The sequence below is a fragment of the Limanda limanda genome, chromosome 10 (assembly GCF_963576545.1).
Source record: "Limanda limanda chromosome 10, fLimLim1.1, whole genome shotgun sequence".
Taxonomy (NCBI): Eukaryota; Metazoa; Chordata; class Actinopteri; order Pleuronectiformes; family Pleuronectidae; genus Limanda; species Limanda limanda.
The window spans coordinates 28,354,978-28,373,745 of record NC_083645.1 but is presented as its reverse complement, the minus strand read 5'-3'; the positions used below and the strand labels follow the sequence as shown (position 1 = coordinate 28,373,745).

Here is an 18,768-nt window from a genome sequence, read left to right as displayed (position 1 = left end):
TCCTGTCTCCTGTGTCTCACCTGTCTCTCTCCTGTCTTTCTCCTGTCTCTCACCTGCTGTCTCACCTGTCTCTCTCCGGCTGTCTCACCTGTCTCTCTCCTGTCTTTCTCCTGTCTCTCACCTGCTGTCTCTCCTGTCTTTCTCCTGTCTCTCACCTGCTGTCTCTCCTGTCTCTTCTGTCTCTCTCTTGCTGTCTCACCTGTCTCTCTCCTGCTGTCTCACCTGTCTCTCCTGTCTCTCTCCTGCTGTCTCACCTGTCTCACCTCTCTCCTGCTGTCTCTCCTGCTGTCTCCTGTCTCCCGTCTCTCTATTGCTGTCTCACCTGTCTCTCTCACCTGTCTCTCTCCTGTCTCCTGTCTCTCTCCTGCTGTCTCACCGGTCTCTCACCTTTTGTCTCACCTGTCTCTCTCCTGTTGTCTCACCGGTCTCTCACCTGTCTCCTGTGTCTCTCTCCTGCTGTCTCACCTGTCTCACACCTGCTGTCTCTCCTCTGTCTCCTGTGTCTCTCCTGTCTCTCACCTCTCTCCTGTGTCTCACCTGTCTCAACTGTCTGTCTCCTGTCTCTCCCCTGCTGTCTCACCGGTCTCAACTGTCTCTCTCCTGCTGTCTCACCTGTCTCTCTCTTGCTGTCTCTCCTCTGTCTCCTGTGTCTCACCTGTCTCACCACTCTCCTGTGTCTCACCTGTCTCTCACCTCTCTCCTCTGTCTCATGTGTCTCTCCTGCTGTCTCACCTGTCTCTATCCTGTCTGTCTCCTGTCTCCTGTGTCTCTTCTGCTGTCTCACCTGTCTCACCACTCTCCTGTGTCTCACTTGTCTCTCCTGTCTCTCTTCTGCTGTCTCACTTGTCTCTCACCTGCCTCACCGCTCTCCTACTGTCTCCAATGCTGTCTCACTCTCCTGTCTCTCCCCTGATGTCTCATCTGTGTCTCACCTGTCTCTCTCCTGCTGTCTCACCTGTCTCTCTCCTTTTGTCTCACCTGTCTCTCTCCTTTTGTAGGGTTAGGGTTAACCCTACAATGTTTTGAAGACATTGACCAGTGGACTGTCCCATGACACTCTGTCTCCTCGTGTCCCTGCAGACATGGAGGAGGAGACGCTGTCCCTCGCCGCCGTGACCGTGCTGGCTGTTCTGGAGCAAGGTAAGAGATGCATGCTGGGAAATGGTAGAAGACACTTTGTAGTTCTTTAATATTTCATTCCATCAAAAAGTCTGAACTTATGACATCTGAAGGTTTAAGATAAAGATCCTGTTGATTTGATTCTATCAACATGAATGAATGAAGAGTTTATTATTATATATATATTACATATATATATAATAATAATACATGTCAGGCTCAGTGTGTGTGTAATAAATCTGCTGCATCAGAACCAGACGGTTGAATGTTCAATATGGTTATAAATTCAGATGTAGTTCTGTTTGTAATAAAGTTTATGAATCAACTTTGCATTTTCCATAAATACAGAATGAACTTTGATCTGAGCTCAAACTAAAGTGTGTGTGTGTGTGTGTGTGTGTGTGTGTGTGTGTGTGTGTGTGTGTGTGTGTGTGTGTGTCTGTGTGTGCCTGTCTGTGTGTCTGTGTGTGTGTGTGTGTAGCTTATTTCTCTCTCCAGGTGATCAGCGTCAGGAGGAAGTTCTCGGTGACGCCTCCGGCTACGACCGGTCCACCGGAGTTCGAGCGAGTCTTCAGAGCTCAGTCAGTTTGTTTGGTTTTATTCAGATGACGATCATTTATTTAAAGCAACACTGTGTAACTGTCACTGGGCTACAGCGCCCCCTGCAGCGTCCCACTGGATATTACCCATGATCCTTGAGAAGAAACCGAGAGTTGGAACAAGTGTGAACATCAGAAATACTTCAATGATCTTCTGAGGAAATTGTATTTTGTTAAAGACGCTACAGACAAGAATGGAAATATATATATATACTGACCAAGACAATTAAAATAAATATAAATACAACATCAGAGTACGATGTCATTATCAAACCCTTTGGCTACGAAACAATAACTATAAATAAAATATGATATTAAGAAACAAACATAAATGCATCATATCAGCTCATTTTTTATCAGTCAGCCTTTAAATCAGGATATTATATTATATTATATTATATTATATTATATTATATTATATTATTTTATATTATATTATTTTATATTATATTATATTATATTATTTTATATTATATTATTTTATATTATATTATATTATATTATATTATTTTATATTATATTATTTTATATTATATTATATTATTTTATATTATATTATTTTATATTATATTATGTTATATTATATTATATTATATAATTTTATATTATATTATTTTATATTATATTATATTATATTATATTATTTTATTTTATATTATATTATTTTATATTATATTATATTATATTATAATATATTATATTATTTTCATCCTGAGTCTAACTGCAGATGTTTCTGTGTTCAGAGCAAACTGCTCCGAGTATTTCCCGATCTTCATCAGCGTCCTGTGGACGGCCGGAGTCTTCTTCAGCCCAGGTGATCACCTGAGACGACTCAGTCAGCGACTACACACACAGTTCAGACTCTGTGTAACACTGTGTGTGTGTGTGTGGGGGGGGTCTTGTAGGTCTGTCCTCGGTGTGCGGGCTGCTGTATTTATACGGACGTTTCCGTTACTTTCGTGGTTATTCGGAGTCGGCTCAGGGACGGTAAGAGACTCCTCCTCTTTCTGTTCGAGTTTTAATCTGAACTTGTTCCTGTTTTAATACAAACCAGTCGAACCAGAACCGAGACGGAAGGTTCCGGTTCAGATTCTGTTTGAACAAACGTCTTCACTTCCTGTCTCCGTCAGGCTGGCGCCGCTCTACTTCAGCGCTCAGGTTCTCTGGGCTCTGATTGGCCTCTCGTCTCTGGGCATCGTCCACTCCTTCTTCAGAGTTTACCTGAACCTGGACGTCCTGCAGCAGCTCGGCTCCGCCCTCGACCTGCCCTGAGGCGCCTGGAAGGTCAAAGGTCAAGAGAAGATGAGACGGGTTGTGTTCGATCCAGGAAGTGATCACAGGAAGTGAACCTCTTTAAATATGAAAGATTCAAAGTCTGAAAACAGGTTGTTTAACCCCCCAACCCTATGTCCATATATTTAAATATGATATATTCATTTTCATTTCTGCTGATGTCTATGATAAGAAGATAAAGTCGAAGGCTCCTAAGATGTCGTTTTCAAACTTTTATGACAAAGAATTGTAACTGAAGTTTGATATTTGACAATTTAACAATAAAAAATATTACAAACAACTGGAAATACAAAGAAAATACAAATATATAGAACTTAAACAAAAGAACCAAACACAAATGCAGCTTGTTTTTTATCAGTTAATCTGTATTATATTATATACGTAAATAATCCCCTTATTATTCCATATTTTATTAAAAGTAAAACCATCATATGCTGACTTTTGTCCCAAGCTGGAGTTTTATTATGAAGGAAAAAAGAGCGATTTATAAAAGTGTTTCATCATGTGAGTGTTTCCTGACTTTGACAAAATAAAACGTTTATCTTGTATTTTCACGTATTGTTTGATTCTTTATCTCAAACTTCTGCAGCCACGACAGAAGGTCGAAGGTAAACCCACAGTGTTCTTCCTCTCAGTTAGAGGCCATTACGACAGAAATACAGGAGAACATGCAGGAGGAGGAAGAAGGTGATTACTCCTTCGACGATATCCAGACTTTTTTACAAAACACTAAGGGCACCCCCCTGGTTAGAGTGGAGGACTTCTTCCCAGATTTGAGACATTTCCTCGATACAGTGAGGTTTCCTCTGTCTGTTTTTGATCCTTTAAGTTTTTTTGTCTAAAGAAACTCATCCTCAACATGTGTGATAACAAACTGCCAGAGGAGATGAGAAGAGATCTGCTCTGTTTCAACCTCTTCAACAACCTGGTGTCCTACATGCTGTGCCCCCCCCAGCAGGTCTACTGGTCAGAGTACTGGCTGTGATGGTGGACTTCTTCAGGGACCGGGTCCCACAGAGTGTGCTCTTTTTTCTGCCTTTTTTGATTTTTATTTATTTGTTTATTTTAAATTTTTTTGTTCAAAATTTTTTGATATGTTGTAGTAACTTGTTTGTTGGAACTTCACTGAGTAAATAAAAGTGACTTGAAAAATCAAAATCTCTCTCTCTCTCCCTCTCTCTCTCCCTCAATCTCTCTCTCTCCCTCTCTCTCTCTCTCTCTAACATCTCTCTCTCCCCCCTCTCTCTCTCTCCCTCTCTCTCCCTCTCTCTCTCTCACTCTCCCTCTCTCTCTCCCCACCCCTCTCCCCCCCTCGCTCTCTCTCACCCCCCCTCTCTCTCTCTCTCTTTCTCTCTCCCCCTCTCTCTCTTTCTCCCCCCCCCCCTCTCTCTCTCTCTACCTCTCTCTCTCCCTCAATCTCTCTCTCTCTCTCTCTTCCCCACTCTCTCTCTCCCTCTATCTCTCCCTCAATCTCTCTCTCTCCCTCTCTCTCTCTCTTTCTCCCCCCCCTCTCTCTCTCTCTCTACCTCTCTCTCTCCCTCAATCTCTCTCTCTCTCTCCCCCACTCTCTCTCTCTCCCTCTCTCTCTCCCTCAATCTCTCTCTCTCTCTCTCCCTCTCTCTCTCTCTCTCCCCTCTTCCCCCCCCTCTCTCTGCCTCATGTAAACTTGTAGTTGTTCTACATGTATTTATGTATTGCTGATCTACACTGATGAGATCTAGACCTCATACTTATTACAGTGGGTGGATTAAAGGCCTGAGTGGAGACGCAAACAGGAAATGGACCTTGCTTGAAAACACCTGGTATGTGCATCTTATCAGTTCTGCCATGTCACTAATAATTATTATTCACGAGGATGTATAAATGTGACCTGACGTGGCAGAGTTCTGCAGATGGAGTCACACATTCAGCTCCAGGACCAAATATAACAACCTTCAAATCACAGGAGGAAACATGGGGTAGGGTTAGCTCCATGTGCATTCAGTTATTTTGAGTGAACTGGTTCAACAGCGAGGAGGAGCCTGAGAACAGGGATGAGCAGAAGGAAGGAAAGTGAGCCGGTGAGTGTGAACACAACACACACACACACACAGAGTCATGTGATTGCAATAAATGGAGGAGGAGCCTCCAGTGAAAGTGTTCAGACTCGTTCTAACTTCAAGCAGCAGACGGAGGAGACGTGAAGTCTGAGGCTGGTGAGTGTTCAGCAACATTTATATTATTCATTCATATTATTTCACTGTCACAGACTCTGGGTCAGTTTTCTACTCGTGGACTTTAGAGAGAAGAAGATTCAGGATGAACTTCTGTCAGTAAATCAACAGTTTGACTCAACGCTGTGATTGGCTGAGTCCAACACATTAAACCTACAACTGTCTCAGGTTACCGTGACAACAGGGAAACAGTGTAGGAGGATTGAACACTGAGTTTACATAGCTGGCTTCATTGTGTGTGTTTGACTCACAGTGTTTTTCCTCTCAGACTGAAGATGAGTGGTTATGAGGAGGAAGAGGACAGAGCAGAGTCTCCAGGGTTCAGCTGTGTGTCTCTGAAGAGTGACTGGTCCAAAGGACTTCCTCCAACCTTCAGTAAAGAACCTGGACCCTCACACACAAAGTAAGAGACATGCTACAAACATGTGAAGCTCCAAACTGAATCCTCACAGAATGAACCAGTGAATGATGAGCACTAAATAAAAACATGTTTGTGTTTGCAGAGGTCAGGACCAGAGACTGAGAGCAGAGTCTCCAGGGTCCAGCTGTCTGTCTCTGAAGAGTGACTGGTCCATGGGAGTTCCTCCACACTTCAGTAAAGAACCTGGACCCTCACACACAGAGTAAGAGACTGTTTCTACTGTGACCTGGTCTGAAGAGGATCTAGGTTCCTCTAGTGTGGCCCCTGCATTAGGACACAGCTTCATTGAAGTTGGTGACTAATCTCTCAGAATCACTCAAAGAGCTCAGACCTCCACCAAGAACCAACATGCTCCTTATGAAACCACTTTGAAATCCACTAGAGACTCATTTCGATTTGGATCTGCACCAAATTCCACACACTGGTAAACATCAGTCATCTGAACATGTCTGTGAAAGAAGACCCCCCCCCCCCCCCGATCTGGTTCACAGACCACAACCTTCCACCAAGTTTACTGGTAATCTGTTGTTTTTTATAATCCCACTAACGAACCAACCAACACACAAACATACTGGGTGAAAACAAAACCTCCTTGACAGAAGTAATGACAACCTGTGACTGTGACATGTGAGTTATCAGGACATGTCTTCACAGGGAGAGGAAGAGGAGTCATGTTTCTGAGGAGGAGCAGTCGTCCTGCTGTGCTTCGTGTCAGGACGTCCTGAAGGATCCAGTCTCCACCAGCTGTGGACACTGGTTCTGCAGACAGTGCATCACCTCATACTGGGACCATTCTGGTTCTTCAGGAGACTCCTCCTGTCCCCAGTGTGGACAAAGATCCAGAACAGGAGCTGGAGGTCAGACAGCCGGTCAGAGCAGCACTGTACATGTGTCTGCTGATGTCTTTACTTCTGACAACAGCACAGGTGGTTTTATTTTGTTCCTTCATACAGCATCAACATTTAACATCGTTAGAAAAGCACAAAGTTAAAAAGCTTTTATTTTCTGTAGTTTTTCTGTATCTGATGAAAACAATCAGCAGATTCTCAGATTCTCTGTCTCTGACTTTGTTTCTTGTCTTTCAGCAGATCGTGGTCTGCAGGAGGTTTCAGATGAACATAAGCTCAGTGTGAGCAGGAGATGTGAACATGTGACTGAAGGAAGTGATGAAACAGGAAGTAGAACCCTCCTCAACAGGATCTACACTGAGCTCTACATCACAGAGGGACAGAGTGAAGAGGTTAATACTCAACATGAGGTGAGGCAGCTTGAGACGGCTTCCAAGAAGAAGATCCTCCACGACACTCCCATCAGGTGCCACGACATCTTTAAAGCCTCCACTGACCAGCAGAGCAGCATCAGAGTCGTCCTGACCAACGGCGTCGCTGGCGTTGGAAAAACCTTCTTGGTGCAGAAGTTCGCTCTGGACTGGGCAGAGGGTTTAGAGAACCAGGATGTGGGTCTGCTGACTGTGCTTTCGTTCAGGGAGCTGAACCTGGTGAAGGACCAGCAGCACAGTCTCCTCACGCTGCTCCGTGTTTTCCATCCAGCGTTACAGAAGCTCACGGCAGAGACGCTCGCTGTCTGTAAACCTTTGTTCATCTTTGACGGCCTGGATGAAAGCAGACCTTCTATGGACTTCAACCACAGGGAGCTTGTGTCTGAGGTCACACAGAGGTCATCAGTCAACGTGCTGCTGACAAACCTCATCCGGGGAAATCTGCTTCCCTCGGCTCTCGTCTGGATAACCTCCAGACCTGCGGCGGCCAATCAGATCCCTCCTGCATGTGTTGACAGGGTCACAGAAGTACGAGGCTTCACTGAGGCCCAGAAGGAGGAGTACTTCAGGAGGAGATTCAGTGATGAAGAGCTGTGCAGCAGAATCATCTCACACATCAAGACGTCCAGGAGCCTCCACATCATGTGTCAAATCCCAGTCTTCTGCTGGATCAGTGCTACAGTTCTGGAGCACATGTTGACCACAGGCCAGAGAGGAGAGCTGCCCAAGACCCTGACTGACCTGTACTCACACTTCCTGCTGGTTCAGACAAAGAGGAAGAGCAACAAGTACGGTGAGGGACATGAGACGACTCCACAGCAGCTGACGGAGGCTGACAGGGACGTTCTCCTGAAGCTGGGGAGGCTGGCACTTAAACATCTGGAGGAAGGAAACATCATGTTCTACCAAGAAGACCTGGAGCGGTGTGGTCTTAATGTCACAGAGGCCTCGGTGTACTCAGGAGTTTGTACTGAGATCTTCAGAAGAGAGTGTGTGATCTTCCAGAAATCAGTCTACTGCTTTGTTCATCTGAGTGTTCAGGAGTTTCTGGCTGCAGTCTACATGTTCCACTGTTACACCAAGAGGAGCACAGAAGAACTCAACAACTTCTTGGGAACATGTGGGAACACAGACTGGACCTTCTCCCTGGATGACCTCCTGAAGAGAACCATGGAGAAATCCCTCACCAGTACAAATGGTCATCTGGACCTGTTTGTTCGCTTCCTTCACGGCCTCAGTCTGGAGTCCAACCAGAGAGTCTTAGGAGGCCTGCTGGGTCGGACAGGGAACAATCCAGAGATCATCCAGAGAGTCATCAACAACCTGAAGGAGATGGAGAGTGATGACATTTCTCCTGACAGAAGCATCAACATCTTCCACTGTCTGACTGAGATGAACGACCACTCAGTTCATCAGCAGATGAAGCAGTTCCTGACGTCAGAGAACAGATCAAAGGAGGAACTCTCTGGGATCCACTGCTCAGCTCTGGCCTACATGCTGCAGATGTCAGAGGAGGTTATGGATGAGTTGGACATGGAGAAGTTCAACACATCAGTCCAGGGTCTATGGAGACTGATCCCAGCTGTGAGGAACTGCAGGAAGGCTGAGTGAGTCCAGACATGATCAATAACATGTTCAATCAGTGGAGATGAGTCGTTCTTCAAATACACTCAGTGTGTGTGTGTGTGTGTGTAATAAAAGTTATATACATTCTCATTGTTCTCATGTACATATGAGAACAACTAGATCAAATGTGGAGAGTGAAATCCAATGTGATCACTGTGCTGGAGTTTGAGGATTCAGACATACGACCATGTTGGGTCCAAGGGAGATTTTTGTATATACTGTATATATATCGATACATAGATATATATATATATATATTTACACTACCGTTCAAAAGTTTGGGGTCACCCAGACAATTTTGTGTTTTCCATGAAAACTCACACTTTTTTTTATCAAATGAGTTGCAAAATGAATAGAAAATATAGTCAAGACATTGACATGGTTAGAAATAATGATTTTCATTTGAAATATTCATTTTGTTGTTCAAACTTTGCTTTTGTCAAAGAATGCTCCATTTGCAGTAATTACAGCATTGCAGACCTTTGGCTTCTAGCTGTTCATTGTTGAGGTAATCTGTAGAGATCCCCCCCCACGCTTCCTGAAGCCCCTCCCACAAGTTGGATTGGCTTGATGGGCACTTCTTGCGTACCATACAGTCAAGCTCCTCCCACAGCAGCTCAATGGGTTGAGATCAGGTGACTGCGCTGGCCACTCCATGACACACAGCAGACCAGCTGCAGGCCTCTTCCCTGAATGGTTCCTGCATCATGTGGAGGTTTGGGTCATTGTCCTGTTGGAGGAGATCGGCTCCAATCAAGCTCCTCCCACAGGGCGTGGCATGGCGTTGCAAAATGGAGTGATAGCCTTTCCTTATTTAAAATCCCTTTTACCTTGTACAAATCTCCAACTTCACCAGCACCGGCTCCAGAGCATCACATGACCTCCACCATGCTGGACAGATAGCGTCAGGAACTCTTCCAGCATCTTCTCACCTGCGTCTCACAAATGTTCTTCTGTGTGATCCAAACACCTCAAACTTTTATTTGTTTGTCTATAACACTTTCTTCCAATCTTCCTCTGTCCAATGTCTGTGTTCTTTTGCCCATATCCATCTTTTCTTTTTATTGGCCAGTCTCAGATATGGATTTTTCTTTGCCACTTTGCCTCGAAGGCCAGCATCCCGGAGTCTTCACTGGAGACGTCTCTGGAGTTTTGCCGGAACCATTTAAAGAAGCTTCCAGTTGAGGACCTGTGAGGCGTCTATTGCTCAAACTGAGACTCTAATATACTTGTATTTTTGCTGAGTTGTGCACCGGGCCCCCCCCCCCTTCTCTTTCTACTCTGGTTAGAGCCCGTTTGTGCTGTTCTCTGAAGGGAGTAGTAACACCGTTGTAGAAAAGGTTCAGTTTCTTCGCAATTTCTCACATGGAATAGTTTTCATTTCTAAGAACAAGAATAGACTGGCGAGTTTCACATGAAAGTTCTCTTTTTCTGGCCAGTTTGAGATTATAATCGAACCCACACATGTGATGCTCCAGATACTCAACCAGCTCAAAGGAAGTTTTATAGCTCCTCTCACCAGCTCAACAGTTTTCAGATGTGCTAACAGAACTGCACAAAGGTTTTCAAGGGTTTTCTAATCATCCATTAGTCGTCTAAGGCGATTAGCAAAAACAATGTACCATTAGAACACTGGGGTGATAGTTGCTGGAACTGGGCCTCTATTCACCTGTGTAGATATTTTATTAAAATCCAGATGTTTCCACCTAGAACAGTCATTTACCACATTGACAATGTAGAGAGTGATTAATTTAATGTTATCTGCATTGAAAAAAAACAGTGCTTTTCTTTGAAAAATAAGGACATTTCTAAGTGACCCCAAACTTTTGAATGGTAGTGTATATTATATAAATGTGTTTTATATTAAACTGGGCCTAGTGGCACGATTAAACCAAATCTGAAAGGATTCTCTTGAGGTGTTTTTAACAAAGAGGGGATTTACTAGGGTGAGGGTCACATGATCACGTTTTGTATTAATGTTGTGTTTTCTGATTTAATTCTCACAGATTTGATATTTTCTTTAATTACAGACTCGGTGGTTGTTTCCTCTCAGAGATTCACTGTGAAGTCGTGGCCTCAGCTCTGAAGTCAGACCCCTCACATCTGAGAGAACTGGATCTGAGTGGAAACTACACCTACCTGCAGCATTCAGCAGTGAAGGTGCTGTGTTCTGGACTGGAGAGTCCAAACTGTCGACTGGAGACTCTGAGGTCCTTAAATCCTTCTTCACTTTTCAGACTTTCTTTCTTATTGGGTCATTATTTATTTGACTTGTCTCAGTTCTGCTCTGCTCACTGTCCCTCAGTCATCTGTCCCTCACCCAGCCTGTCAGTCACGTCCACCTCATCAACTCCATTCACCTGCACTCACCTGCTCCTGATCACTGAGAAAGTCTCAGTAAATAACATGTGGACTGAGGCCGAGCACTCGTCCTCCTCAGGTTTTCAAAATAAGACACATTCTTATTGAAACACGTTGGACAGTTGATAAGTATAGAAACAAACAGGAAGTGACATCAGGAGCCGTCCCTACTTTAAACAGTGTTTAATTACACAAACCTGCTCAGTGACCAACACGCAGAGAAGAAGCTGATGAATGAAACTGTCAGGATTGGTGGAATTAGATGAACCAAGGAGCAGAGGTAGTTAACAAAAGGAGTATTTAATATAAAAGAGGCTTAAACTAGACAAACACAAAACTAAAACACTAAAGGAGTTAAACGCAAAACTTAAACACTAAAGGAGTTGCAAACTGGAAAGACATGAACAGGAGGAACAAAACACAAGTAAGCTTACACGAGGCTCAGGAGATCAGGACAGCACCCAGAAACACAGCAGGAAAAACAGACAATCCAACAGAGGACAAAGGGAAGACAGAGGCTTTAATACACAGGGAAGGCAGGGGCAATTGAACACAGGTGTAACACATGAGGGCAGAGGAAGACAATCATCGACAGGAAGTGAAGACAGAAACAACACACAAGGAACAGACTACAAAATAAAACAGGAAACAGAAACAGAAACAGAGTGCAAACATGAAAACTCAAACAAACAACAGAGATCTACAAGATAACCAGGAAACACTCTTGGCCTGACAAATACAACCTAAATAGCCAGACTGTTACAGAAACAATGGTCCAACATGTCTGATCTGATATTTATCTTCAGGTCACAGACTGGACTGAGGTCAGCAGCATGTTGAGAGTCTGTGTTGACATGATGACGATCCACAGCTACAGGAGGACACATTCTAATATTCATATTTCTTTATCCAGGTTGAGGGACTGCAATCTGTCAGAGATCAGCTGTTCTTCTCTGGCTTCAGCTCTGAGGTCAAACCCCTCTCATCTGAGAGAATTGGATCTGAGTAGCAACTACCTGCAGGCCTCAGGAGTGAAGGAGCTGCTTGATCTACAGCAGAGTCCAACCTGTGGACTGGAGACTCTGAGGTCAGTAGATGGGTGGAGTCAGTCCACGCTGCTTTCATCAGTATTTTACTAAACACAGTCAGTCTCACAGATCCAGGGTCTGTGCTACCAAGCAGGATTTGTGGTTATCAGGTTCACTTCAGGTTTAGTTTTTTCAGTCCTACGAAGCTCGTCCACTTCTTAACGAGGTAAATCACCATGGTAACTTCTGATGAACGGCTAACCTGCTCCAGGTTAAGTTGGAGATCAACCCGCATAAAAGCTCCGCCCACTGACCACAGTGACTCTACACTGTTGTGTGGTGCACACTCTCCTTAAAGGGACGGATAAGGGAAGTTTAAATCAACGTCTGGTTGGTTCAGTTGATCTCTAACTCACCCAGAACATCTCAATGTCTCCAGACTCATCCTGTCCCCAAAACACCAGATGACCTCAGTCAGCTTCCTGGAGACAGGTCCATGTGTGTGTCCTCAGAGACAGTGAGACAGTGTGTGTCCTCAGAGACAGTGAGACAGTGTGTGTCCTCAGAGACAGTGAGACAGTCACTGCGGTTACATGTGTCCGATTGAAACCTGATTTCTGGCGTTGTCGGGTTTCAATCGAAGATCCATTTCATGTAACTTGTGTCCGACTGAAGTCGGATAACCACCCCCAGATAAGTGATCGGATTTGGCTGTATATCGGACAACGCGCGCATGTAACTCTGGAAGCTAGACAACAACTGGAGATGACGTCTTTGCGCATACTTGAGATCCTGCCTCCCCCCTCCCTCCCGCGATGTATCACCACTAGCTGTAATGAAAACAGCGCCACCTATCGTAGCGGGGTATGAAATGCTTTCGGATTTCTCAGTGCCATGTACCCTGAGATAGAGCAGTTAACCCCCCATGGATAGAGAAACCGGGCTTCAGCCGAAATCGGGTTTATGCCATCATGTAAACGTAGTGATTGTGTGTCCTCAGAAACAGTGAGACAGTGTGTGTCCTCACAGACAGTGAGACAGTGTCTGTCCTCAGAGACAGTGTGTGACCTCAGTCTGACTGTGTCTGTCAGGTTCAGTTGAGCTGATCTCAGAAAGATCTCTTGGACATGTTGAAGTGTCTTCGTAGTTCAGGCCTCAGTGTTTCCTCAGTGAAGCCGTGAGAGGACAATGAGGACAGACGTCAGGATTGGACAGAGACACAGAGAGACAACTGTCGGCCAATCAGACGAGCCACAAGCTGCTTGGGATCATGTGATTGAGTTGACGTGAAGACGACAGTTGTTGTTTTCATGTGAACAGGAAGTGAAGCTGGACCACAGCTGACAGCCTCACACGAGGGACAGAGACGTCTTCATCTGATCTGAGACAGTTTGTCCTCTCACTTCATCAGTGAAGAACTGATCAGGTGGATCTTTGTCACAGCTCTGAGATCAGTGGGACTGAAGCCTCTCCTCATCACCATGGTAACCAGGAGCTCTTTCTACAGAGCAGAACCTCTGCTGAGGTCCATCTGTCTCATCTGGTCCCAGTTTGTCAGAAGCAGATGTTCATCAACACACAGTGAAACATGTCTTCACCTGTAACAGCAGTAAATCCACCTCTCAGGTGTCCACTCTGCACTTTGACATGCAGAGGACACACACTGAGCTCTTAGCGTGTTCATTCCAACACGTGAACATGAAGCAGAGAGGAAGCTGCTCCACCTCTGAACAGGACTGAAGTCCCTGCTGCTCTTTCTACTGGATGAGCTGCATCACTGACTCACAGCTGATGAAGTGAGTCTCTGGGACACTGATGTCTTCTTCTCTCAACAGGTGGGAGGAGTCTTGGTGGAGCAGAGTGTGAAGAGGACAGTGTGTGTGGACGGAGGCTGAGCTGTGTCCTGAGGATCCAGAGGCTGAAGCAGCAGCAGCTTGTGTGTAGTCTCCAATCTACACAACCCCTAATCTGCATGTGTTTGTGAGATGAAGCCGGAGCACCTGGAGAAAACACGTGGAGAACATGCAGACTCCACACAGGAAGACCCATCTGAACCGGATTCAAACCAGCAACCTTCCTGCCCCGATTGTGTTTATTCACATGAAGAATGTGTTTATTGAAATGACACAACACAAGCAGAATATATAAACCCTCTATAAAGAGTCACATACAGTGTGTTTAAGTTTGTCTTTATTATTGTCCACCTTTGTCCCTCAGTGTGTCTCCATGTGTGTAGAACCACATTCTGTGTAGATGTTTGTTTATGATCTTAAAGTTCCAAAGAAGGAAGGCTGCCGTGTCTCCAGCTCTCCCACAGCTCTGCTCTTTTTTCTATCTTGTTGTTATTTATTCTTCTTTATGTTGCATTGTGCACTCCGACAAAGCGAGCCCTATCATCATATGTGATGGATCATCAAAGACCCCCATCACCCAAACCAGGAAGTGTTCTCCTGCTGTCGTCTGACGATGCCGCAGCATCCGGGCCGGCAGCAGCAGCTCAGAGACAGTTTCATCACACAGATCAAAGAGAGCAGCAAACAGATTCTAATGATGCTAGAGCAGGGGTCGTGACCTTTACTATCCAAGGAGACATTTTGCCTCCTCCCCAAAATTAAATCTGTCTGGAGCTGCAAAACATATTTGATTACACAGGTTATAAGGTTATATATATATAGTTATACAATATATATAAAAACTATAGTTTGTTGCATTGATAAAATTATAGAACGACAATAAAAAAAACTGTTTACATTTTATTGCTATTTTTACGTGTTACAAAAAAGGAAAACACCAAACTCTTATGAAGAGGAGAGGAAGACACATGTGTAGGCCGACTTTGAAATAAATGAAACACAGAACTCTGCTTTTTTTGCTCCTATCCAGCTTGATACTTTTCAGCAGATGCTGTGAGCTTGCTCTGGAAATGTCTTTAAACATGTTTTGTTGTTTGCCAATTCCTCGCCACATGAAGCATACACAGGTAAACCTGCATCGTTGGCAGTGAAAGCAAATTAATCTGTCCACGCAGAATTAAACTCTCTATTTTCCTCCCAGACTTTTCTCTTTTGGGATGTATCCATGGTTAGCTTACCGAGGCTCTCGTCTGTTTCCTGTCGGTTTGAGATGCTGTAAGTTTTATTTTGAACTACGTTAACGTCACTATTCTTTTGAACTTTGGGTTATAATTCACAAAACCCTTTATAAACTTTTCTTTCTGAAATAAAGTTGAAGCTCTTTCCACCAGACGAGGTGAGCTCATGAATGATGGACGTGTTGGGTTGAGGAGACGTCGTGATGGATCGTAGCATCACACGACTCAGACTGTTAATAACACATCTCCTTCAATATTATATATACATTTATATAAATAAATTAAGCTAAAATGCAGTGCAAGTGCAGCAGTGTTCATGAAGTCAAATATATTATAACCAAACTGATCAGAAACACTTGAACAAACATCAGTGAGATAAGAACTGAAATGACAGAAACATCTTTGACAAACATATTTAACATCTTCTTTGACTATTTGTTTATGTCCATGTCCCATCTGCTCACATGGAGGAGGAGGTTTATGACCTATACTGCAGCCAGACACCAGGGGGCAGTGTCAGTCTGGTTCAGCTCATTTGTTAATGGTGTGTTGATGGACTGTTCTGATTGGATGTTCCTTAGTGGTTATTTTTTGTATGAATCTACTTCCTGTGTTGAGCGCGAGCTGCTGTTTAAAGACGTGTTTGACCTTTGACCTGAGCTGACCCGACAGTTCACTGTGAGAAGAGGATGAAGATGTGTAGTATGTGTTGAACGCCAATCAGCTCAGAGAATGAACACAAAGTTATAAAAGGATCATTCCGCTGTTTTCTTTTATTTATTGAACAGTGTCACATGACAGCAGCATGTGTCCTCCAGGGGGAGCAGTCCTGTTTGCAGGGGGGAGATGGGTAGTGTGTGTCTGTGTGTGTTCACGGACCTGTTCAGGTTACAACACTCACACAATGACCAACACATCAACGTGGGGTCATGTGTCTCTGGATCAACAGTCACATGTTGACAAACATCTGAGAACACCACAGTTCCTGGATTCCTGGTCACAAATTGATTTATTTCAACACAAAGTTCAACACAATTTTTACTAATTTATACTTTTGACCCACAGGTGGCGCTGCAGTATAACAGCAGCACATCCCAGTCAAAGCCTTTATATTCAGTCTATGAGTCAAACACATGGATCATTTCCTCTGTGACAAACCAGATGTAACGAGAAGAAAAACATCTCAGAGAGAAAAGTTCTGTTTCTACTTGTCTCTGCTTTAATGCTCAATAAACATCCTTCCACCGACTTCACTGGAATTATGACTCAGCGTTTCTTTCCTCTTCAAACAAACAGGTGGAAACATCTCGTCCTTGGTGATCCAGACACTTCGAATGGTGCCGAGTGCTTGTTCGTTGAGTCAGCTATTTTCACTGATATGAACAAAATCTGGATCTGACTTTGCTTTCTTACTCACTAATCTTACTTTGACATCATATCTGAATATTCTCACTTCCTGATTGATCCATTTCTCTTCCTCTCTCTCTCTCTCTCTCTCTCTCTCTCTCTCTCTCTGTTCTTTTATTCTTTAAGAGATATGAGCCGAACTCAGTTTAGTCAATCAAGAATTTATTTAGGAAAGCAATGAACAGGTTACAGTAAAGCAATGGGCTTCCAGTACATTAGTTGTATCAGAGCGCCTCGAACATCCGGGGTCTGTCCATTTTATACAGTAGATCTTCGTTCCTCCTCCTCGGAAGTGCGCACGCGTAATCCATCCTCCTGGCATTTGGAATACGGAAGTAGAACAGGGAGACACTCCCAATGACGCTATAGTTGCTAGGCAACCTGTTTACCTCAAGAAAAGTTCTTGAACCACAGATGCAATGTCGGCCAAAGGTGTTTACAATTGGAGAAAAGATTATTATGTTTCAGCGATATCAAAACAAACCTGACTGTGTAAACATTCGGATCCTCGAAACCAAAGTGAAGTCAACAGAGTCTCTCTGTCCGACCTCCAGAACTTTATCAGACAGCTTCTGGAACTCTGTCTGATGTCAAATGCAGCTTTATTAAATTATGCTTTAATACAGAAGTTAGAAATGAGATCAAGTTAACGTTCATTCTTAATTTGTAGATTAAACCCTAGGAAGGAAAAGGTAATTATTAAATCATTTGTACCAAGGCCTTATATCTAACTAAAGCTACTCCTATCTTTATTTGGTTAGAATTCTGTCAGCTCAGACTAAAGTTAAAAGTTTGAAATTCTCAACAATCTACACAGATGAGATCTAGACCTCATACTTATTACAGTGGGTGGATTAAAGGCCTGAGTGGAGACACACACATGAAATGGACTTTGCTTGAAAATACCTGGTTTGTGCATCTTATCAATTCTGCCATGTAACTAATAATTATTATTCACGACGATGTATATTAAAGAACTCTATTTTCTATGGTTTTCTTCCTTCATGTGTTAGAGTTTAGTATTTTGTGTTTATACTTAAACAAACGTGTGTTTTTCTTTGAAGCAAATAAAAACTGTTTCTTTAACGTCAGGATTCTCCAATAAGCTTTGAGATCAACTTGTTTTATACTGTATGTGAATAAAACACTAAATCACAACTTACATGTCAAATAAATCCAATGAAAAGATAATCAAGGCTTTGCTCAAGTTTTCTGTGAAATAGAATTTACACTCGCACGTCAGTTTTATTTTCTTTTTTCATAGAATGTATTTTCTATGGTGGAATTCCAGTTAATCCAGTTTAGACTTGATGGGAAAACCATGTTGTCTGCAGCCAGGTACTCTGGCTCTTTGCTGACACCTTGTGGTCAAACCCTTTTACTGTTGGGATGCAAATCTCAGCAATTATTGAAATACACAACGGTCAAATGATGCAACACAATGCAAACACGTCTTCATCGTGTTCACATGATGACGACGAGTTTGACTCCAGAGTTTCTGAGGCTCATTTAAACATCATGATGAATCACATTGTACGGCTCAGTCCCAGGAGACGCTCCCAGTCAGGACTCAGTGTGAAAGTGAAGATCTGTCCTCTTCACACTGAGCTCGACTAAGACTCCTCCCACCTGTTGAGAGAAGAAGACATCAGTGTCACAGAGACTCACTTCATCAGCTGTGAGTCAGTGATGCAGCTCATCCAGTAGAAAGAGCAGCAGGGACTTCAGTCCTGTTCAGAGGTGGAGCAGCTTCCTCTCTGCTTCATGTTCACGTGTTGGAATGAACACGCTAAGAGCTCAGTGTGTGTCCTCTGCATGTCAAAGTGCAGAGTGGACACCTGAGAGGTGGATTTACTGCTGTTACAGGTGAAGACATGTTTCACTGTGTGTTGATGAACATCTGCTTCTGACAAACTGGGACCAGATGAGACAGATGGACCTCAGCAGAGGTTCTGCTCTGTAGAAAGAGCTCCTGGTTACCATGGTGATGAGGAGAGGCTTCAGTCCCACTGATCTCAGAGCTGTGACAAAGATCTGAGGACACACACTGTCTCACTGTCTCTGAGGACACACACTGTCTCACTGACTCTGAGGACGAACACTGTCTCACTGTCTCTGAGGACACACACTGTCTCACTGTCTCTGAGGACACACACTGACTCTGAGGACACACACTGTCTCACTGACTGAGGACACACAATGTCTCACTATCTCTGAGGACACACACTGTCTCACTATCTCTGAGGACACACACTGACTCTGAGGACACACACTGTCTCACTGACTGAGGGTACACACTGTCTCACTGACTCTGAGGACACATAAGGACTC

General features: G+C 43.8%; 1 protein-coding gene and 1 long non-coding RNA gene across 2 annotated transcripts; both read left to right on the top strand.

Annotated features, from left to right (window-relative positions):
* The first annotated feature begins 1,082 nt into the window (after positions 1-1,082).
* On the top strand, positions 1,083-3,008 carry ltc4s (leukotriene C4 synthase). The gene is made up of 5 exons (XM_061080187.1): positions 1,083-1,140; positions 1,601-1,700; positions 2,462-2,532; positions 2,624-2,705; positions 2,849-3,008. The coding sequence occupies exons 1-5, from the start codon at positions 1,083-1,085 to the stop codon at positions 2,988-2,990; spliced, it is 453 nt and encodes a 150-aa protein (XP_060936170.1). The 3' UTR covers positions 2,991-3,008.
* Positions 3,009-11,941: 8,933 nt separating this feature from the next.
* LOC133012016 (uncharacterized) lies at positions 11,942-14,105 on the top strand. Its single transcript, XR_009680789.1, has 2 exons — positions 11,942-11,998; positions 13,775-14,105. It is a non-coding gene; the product is annotated as an uncharacterized LOC133012016 (long non-coding RNA).
* The last annotated feature ends 4,663 nt before the right edge of the window (positions 14,106-18,768 follow it).